General features: G+C 46.7%; 1 protein-coding gene across 1 annotated transcript in view; it reads right to left on the bottom strand.

Moving 5' to 3' along the window:
* Positions 1-7,471, bottom strand: part of LOC123755430 (cell adhesion molecule Dscam2) — a 338,869-nt gene extending 331,398 nt beyond the window's left edge. Inside the window, exon 1 of the mRNA XM_069305526.1 lies at positions 6,984-7,471. Coding sequence (XP_069161627.1) covers positions 6,984-7,077 — 94 coding nt within the window. The 5' untranslated portion in view covers positions 7,078-7,471. The remainder of the gene's footprint in view (positions 1-6,983) is intronic.
* Between the last annotated feature and the right edge of the window lie 313 nt (positions 7,472-7,784).

A 7,784-nucleotide genomic window follows, 5' to 3' on the forward strand; every position in this document is an offset into this window, starting at 1 on the left:
CCTTGAGTAGCTTCAGAACGGTTCGGGGTCTTGTGTGTCAGATGTTAAGTGAAACAACTTTAGACAGTATACACATCAAGCAGATACTTATATCTCTACTGTAGTTATGTCAGAAGTTAAAGTTAGAACACCCTTAAGATGTTGACCAGACCACACACTAGAAGGTGAAGGGCCGACAACGTTTCGGTCCGTCCTGGACCATTCTCAAGTCGATTGTGAAGAAATTAAGATGCCGTGTATAACTTGATCGTGTACACACAAACATGAAGCCTCAAGTTGTAAATACCATACACACACACACACACACACACACACACACACACACACACACACACACACACACACACACACAGACAGTTGGGTGAATAGTGAAGCACGAGATCACCACCTCACACTAGCTCACTCTTCCCCTCACACTAGCCTCACCCTCACCTCACAGGACTCATAAAACAGCGCCACCAGCCGTGTAAATCTCTCATCTCGTGTAAATCTTGTGCATGAAAAAATCCTGTATATTAAATCAGGCAAGAATCAGAGCTCATGCATTTTCCAACATTCAACATGGAATGTATTATGCAGTTTTATCTAAAGCTTAGTGAGCTCTGCATATATTGAAAATGAAATAACAATGCTATTTGAAATAAATTTTATGAATATTAGTTTTCATATATAAAACCTAAAAGGGGTACCACCTCTTGTGTAAGTGTAGGGACACTTTATTTTAAAATAAAGTGAGTAATATATATAATACATACATACAAAAAGAATAGGGGTGGTAGGAGAAGAAAATATCAAAGTGTTCAGTGAGGATCCAGAAGGTCTTCTTTGGGTACTCTTTATTTTCTTCTCCGAGGCTATGGGTCCCTTTCATATATATGTATTTTTTAATATAAAATGATGTTACATGCTTGGCAGATAATAAGTCACAATGTCTGAGGTAGACATTAAACTCTCTTTGCCTCACATCCCGAGGTAAATGTGAGGCATTCTCCAGCCTCTGTACTCTTGCTGAGTGCTGAGTCCTGTGTACACCTCTGTGCTGAGTGCTGAGTCCTGTGTACACCTCTGTGCTGAGTGCTGAGTCCTGTGTACACCTCTGTGCTGAGTGCTGAGTCCTGTGTACACCTCTGTGCTGAGTGCTGAGTCCTGTGTACACCTCTGTGCTGAGTGCTGAGTCCTGTGTACACCTCTGTGCTGAGTGCTGAGTCCTGTGTACACCTCTGTGCTGAGTGCTGAGTCCTGTGTACACCTCTGTGCTGAGTGCTGAGTCCTGTGTACACCTCTGTGCTGAGTGCTGAGTCCTGTGTACACCTCTGTGCTGAGTGCTGAGTCCTGTGTACACCTCTGTGCTGAGTGCTGAGTCCTGTGTACACCTCTGTGCTGAGTGCTGAGTCCTGTGTACACCTCTGTGCTGAGTGCTGAGTCCTGTGTACACCTCTGTGCTGAGTGCTGAGTCCTGTGTACACCTCTGTGCTGAGTGCTGAGTCCTGTGTACACCTCTGTGCTGAGTGCTGAGTCCTGTGTACACCTCTGTGCTGAGTGCTGAGTCCTGTGTACACCTCTGTGCTGAGTGCTGAGTCCTGTGTACACCTCTGTGCTGAGTGCTGAGTCCTGTGTACACCTCTGTGCTGAGTGCTGAGTCCTGTGTACACCTCTGTGCTGAGTGCTGAGTCCTGTGTACACCTCTGTGCTGAGTGCTGAGTCCTGTGTACACCTCTGTGCTGAGTGCTGAGTCCTGTGTACACCTCTGTGCTGAGTGCTGAGTCCTGTGTACACCTCTGTGCTGAGTGCTGAGTCCTGTGTACACCTCTGTGCTGAGTGCTGAGTCCTGTGTACACCTCTGTGCTGAGTGCTGAGTCCTGTGTACACCTCTGTGCTGAGTGCTGAGTCCTGTGTACACCTCTGTGCTGAGTGCTGAGTCCTGTGTACACCTCTGTGCTGAGTGCTGAGTCCTGTGTACACCTCTGTGCTGAGTGCTGAGTCCTGTGTACACCTCTGTGCTGAGTGCTGAGTCCTGTGTACACCTCTGTGCTGAGTGCTGAGTCCTGTGTACACCTCTGTGCTGAGTGCTGAGTCCTGTGTACACCTCTGTGCTGAGTGCTGAGTCCTGTGTACACCTCTGTGCTGAGTGCTGAGTCCTGTGTACACCTCTGTGCTGAGTGCTGAGTCCTGTGTACACCTCTGTGCTGAGTGCTGAGTCCTGTGTACACCTCTGTGCTGAGTGCTGAGTCCTGTGTACACCTCTGTGCTGAGTGCTGAGTCCTGTGTACACCTCTGTGCTGAGTGCTGAGTCCTGTGTACACCTCTGTGCTGAGTGCTGAGTCCTGTGTACACCTCTGTGCTGAGTGCTGAGTCCTGTGTACACCTCTGTGCTGAGTGCTGAGTCCTGTGTACACCTCTGTGCTGAGTGCTGAGTCCTGTGTACACCTCTGTGCTGAGTGCTGAGTCCTGTGTACACCTCTGTGCTGAGTGTTGAGTCCTGTGTACACCTCTGTGCTGAGTGCTGAGTCCTGTGTACACCTCTGTGCTGAGTGCTGAGTCCTGTGTACACCTCTGTGCTGAGTCCTGTGTACACCTCTGTGCTGAGTGCTGAGTCCTGTGTACACCTCTGTGCTGAGTGTTGAGTCCTGTGTACACCTCTGTGCTGAGTGCTGAGTCCTGTGTACACCTCTGTGCTGAGTGCTGAGTCCTGTGTACACCTCTGTGCTGAGTCCTGTGTACACCTCTGTGCTGAGTGCTGAGTCCTGTGTACACCTCTGTGCTGAGTGCTGAGTCCTGTGTACACCTCTGTGCTGAGTGCTGAGTCCTGTGTACACCTCTGTGCTGAGTGCTGAGTCCTGTGTACACCTCTGTGCTGAGTGCTGAGTCCTGTGTACACCTCTGTGCTGAGTGCTGAGTCCTGTGTACACCTCTGTGCTGAGTGCTGAGTCCTGTGTACACCTTGGCTCCTGACACAGGATCTGGTGGCCGGGGAGAGGTGAACACGGACTCGCTACCGCTCTCATCCCTCGCTATACGGCTCTCATTCCTCGCTATACCGCTCTCATTCCTCGCTATACCGCTCTCATTCCTCGCTATACCGCTCTCATTCCTCGCTATACCGCTCTCATTCCTCGCTATACCGCTCTCATCCCTCGCTATACCGCTCTCATTCCTCGCTATACCGCTCTCATTCCTCGCTATACCGCTCTCATTCCTCGCTATACCGCTCTCATTCCTCGCTATACCGCTCTCATTCCTCGCTATACCGCTCTCATTCCTCGCTATACCGCTCTCATTCCTCGCTATACCGCTCTCATTCCTCGCTATACCGCTCTCATTCCTCGCTATACCGCTCTCATTCCTCGCTATACCGCTCTCATTCCTCGCTATACCGCTCTCATTCCTCGCTATACCGCTCTCATCCCTCGCTATACCGCTCTCATTCCTCGCTATACCGCTCTCATTCCTCGCTATACCGCTCTCATTCCTCGCTATACCGCTCTCATTCCTCGCTATACCGCTCTCATTCCTCGCATTTCACCGGCCTTGTGTCCGACATGTGACGAGGTGCCTGGCAAGCCTTCACATGTTATATAGGTGCTCCACCGAGTACCAGTGACCCTGAACACGTAAGCCTTAACACACGCCCTGTTAGTGCCTCTCATAGGCCTCGACGCTCTGCGCATGAAGCACTACATCAAGGTCAACATTCTGTAATGACTGAATCAATGGTCAACATGCAACCTCGGGCAATGACTCTGGGCTAATTACCGACCGGACTCCTGTCTCAACCAGTAGTACGCGGAACGAGTCGGCAACACTCGATAACTTCCAGGGGCCAGATTCACGACGCAGTTACGCAAGTACTTACGAACGTGTACATCTTTCCTCAATGTTTGACGGCTTCGGTTACATTTATTAAACAATTTACAAGCATGAAAACTTGTCAATCAACTGTTGTTATTGTTATAAACAGCCTCCTGGTGCTTCGGAGCTCATTAACTGTTTAATGATTGTAAACAAAGCCGACAAAGATTGAGAACAGATGTACAGGTTCATAAGTGCTTGCGTAACTGCTTCCTGAATCCGGGTCCAAGTCCCCGTGGACAGGAGAGCACCTACGCCCCCACTCCCCCACACCACCGCCACAGTCAACACCGGAAAATGCTTCTATACCAATGGAAAGTGTAGTTCCCAAATGAATCCTAGAGAACACGCTAATTAAAGCCGTAATTAAAAACAAAATGCTCTTGAGCAGACAATTAGCAAGATATATGACGTGTGATAGAAAGTTTTGAGTTTTAATACTTGGAGAGTGCGCAAGAGGGAAGGAGGAGGAAATTATGAGGGAGAAAGCACCAAGCCATTACGACTATATAGCACTTGGAAGGGGGTCAAGATAAGGATATGGGATGGGACGGGAGGACAGGTATAGTGTCCAACCACTTGGACGGTCGGAGATTAATAGCCGACCAGCATGAAGCGAGACCGTCGCTCTACCGTCCAGCCCAAGTGAGAGACAGCCTGGTGAACGCATATACAGTACGTGATCACTGACCGCAGTGACCGCAAAGAGAACCCACAACAGGGAAGATAGGCGAGGCTGTTACAGTTCAGCCACATGGCAGGAAACTGGTCGGTGTTCCGTGTAATGCCTCGCCCCAAGCTTACTCCCATCTCACACCACTATACAATGATACTGGTTGGTGTACCTCGCCCCAAGCTTACTCTCCACCTGGCGTTTTTAGCTGGTGTACGAAGTACACCAGCTAAAAACGCCAAAAACGCTAAAACGCTAAAAACGGTTGGTGTGTCTCCCCCTGACACACCAACCCGTCCTCTTAAAAATAACGTCACTTTTGGCTCGTATGCGCGCTATGGCCAAATTTGGACGTAATTTAAAATGAAATCGAGACACACAGCCACGGACAGTAACCATCTCTCCCTCCACAGACAGTGACTCTAAAATCTTCGCTACCTATACAGCCGCAGCATAATCTACTATATTGGCTTTTTCTTACCCACGTGGGGAGGGATGAGAGACAGATGGCGAAATTGGAAATAAGGTAAGCTGATGAAGGTAAAATTTAGTGGCTAATCCATTGTGGATTGTGACATTGATACTGTGGATTGTGATTGTGAGTTCGGTTATTGTATGTCCCAAATGGTTGAGGTTACCATGGTTACAGTGCGTTGGTTCCGGGGATTATAACGTCCTCGGGGCCCGGTCACCGTTTTGTACTCGCTCTAGTTTAATATGGGATTGATTTCTTATCGTCAGTGGAGTGTGTGGATATTCAAGAGCTGGTCTGATAAAACTCTTATGCAGCTCTCTGGATTATAGTGTTTTTTCCAATATATATATAAAATTATGTTTCATTGCTTTTGGCCATTCTTGATTGTTTCGTTTACTATATAAGTGTACTTTAACATTCTCAATGTTTCGTAGGACAAATATTTTAGTGATGAGATTGATAACAATGGGATCTTCTAGGAATCTTAATCAGCCCTTATTTTACGTCATATATGAACATCAATCGATTATGTTTTGCTGGATTTTGTCTGCAATGGCGGCAATTCTGCATTTTTTCATCCATCCGACTGTTAGCTAATTCTTCATTAGCAAGAATTATGTTGTCATTTATGTGGTGTACATACACTTCCTAATGCATTTCATTTATTAACTACTCTGACACTAAAAAGAATATTTCTAATGTCTTTATGGTTCATTTGGGCACTCAGTTTCCACCTGTGTCCCCTAGTACGCGTGCCTCTTCTGTTAGACTGTCTCTGTCTACCCTATCAATTCCTTTGAGATATTGTATATAGTGATCATGTTCCCCCTAATTCTCATGTCTTGCAGCGACGTGATATGTACGTGATATTTATATATGTGTGTGTGTGTGTGTGTGTGTGTGTGTGTGTGTGTGTGTGTGCAGGTATGGAGCTGTTCTTATGAATGTGCTCAAGGTGACAGTTCTTGAACAGTTATTTATATATTAATGTGGACACAAACATGCTACAGTAAAGGATACAGTAGACATTAGATTTCTAGGACACATTTTCTCACTATTCATCCTTGACACACTATATTATAGTATGTGTATGTATGTACTGATCAGCACATTTGGCACTGTATATTCGTATTTGGCGGTGACTCTTGAAGCTTTTTACACTCGTCATTGTCACCGCCACATGCTTAACTCACTCTCCGTTGACAGACAACAGGCTGTTCACTATCCTTAGCTGAACTGCAACAGAAACACTAAGCGAACCACTTGTGGCATTCTAAAGTCTCGGCAGGCCAGCACAAGCTTAATTAATAAGGCAGTTTCACCTTTTCTTTTCTTGAAAGATTATGCCTTTATGCGGTTTCATGCAAGATTTCACATTCCTGCAGATTCGTGAAAAATCTTGTCCTCTTTTGGTTTCTTGGAAGATCCCATCCACCTTAGATGTCACACAAGATTCCGCTCTAATGATGTCTCACAGTAACACTCGTTTATACGGATTACAAGACTGTTAAATATTAGTTTCATTGCATAGGTGAAAAGGCAATATTATGTCAGATAAATGCACTAGCAACTCTAAGCCAGTTTCAGAGTTTTCTGTTTTCTACTTCATAAAATAAGTGTAAGTGCTTTTAAATAGGTTTGTTAAGTACCCATTCAGCATAGGGTTTGTGGTAATGACCTCTTACTTAATAAGACAACATTGTATAAGTCGTATCTATATCCTGATATAGTTCAGGTGGCAGACGAGGAGTCACAATAACGTGGCTGAAATATTTTGACCAAACTACACACTAGAAAGTGAAGGGACGACGACGTTTCGATCCGTCTTGGACCATTCTCAATCGACTTGAGAATGGTACAGGACGGACCGAAACGTCGTCGTCCCTTCATTTTCTAGTGTGTGGTTTGGTCCACATAGATGAGCTTGTCGTGTCTGCATCCTGAAACACCTATCATAGGCAAAACTCAGGATAAAGGAGGACCTACCTGAAGCAGTAAGGAGCAGCAGCACCAGCAGGAGAAGGGAGGCGATGCAAGTGGCCCTAGGTGAGGTGGCCATGAGGTGGACAAACAGACTCATCCCTCACAGTCACGCTATACAACTCTCTAAAGCTATACTCTATACCGTCTGGGCATTACTGCCCCACTTATACACTATTTTCCTTCGTGTTTCTCCAAAAAATCAGGATCACTATCGATATATATCACTGTGGATCTTTTTTAGAACATTTCTAAACAATTGTATAACATTGTAATTATTTCATTGTAAATTATTTCTACACGGCATCACTTGTTGTAAATGAAACGGATATATCACTATGGTTGGCGGCGGCCGTGTGTGTGTGTGTGTAGGGTGTCGAAGCACGTGCGGGGAACACTGGCAGGGGAAGCGACCACGTCTGCACCCTCTGACACACACAACCCGACTGAGGCTCCCATGCTGCCCCCGGCCTCCTCACTCCTCTACTCTACCTCCCCCAACACACACTCCTCCTCCTCCCCTCCCATATACCAGATGTATATGGGAGGTGTATACCATATATCCCCCCTGTCTCCTCGCCCCATTAACGAACTCTCAGCTCTCCACCCATACATATCCTACAACAGTCCATGCATCACTCTCAGCACCTCCTCCCTCATACTCTGCTAGCTCAGCACCTCCCCTCACACTCTACTGAAGAGGAGGGGAAGTGGTAATGTAGTAGAGAGTGATGAAACTGAGAAAATGAGAGAATAGATTCACAGAGAACGACAAGGTGTGTGAAGAACTCAACAAGCGATTCCAGG

Source organism: Procambarus clarkii, chromosome 55 (genome assembly GCF_040958095.1).
Source record: "Procambarus clarkii isolate CNS0578487 chromosome 55, FALCON_Pclarkii_2.0, whole genome shotgun sequence".
NCBI lineage: Eukaryota > Metazoa > Arthropoda > Malacostraca > Decapoda > Cambaridae > Procambarus > Procambarus clarkii.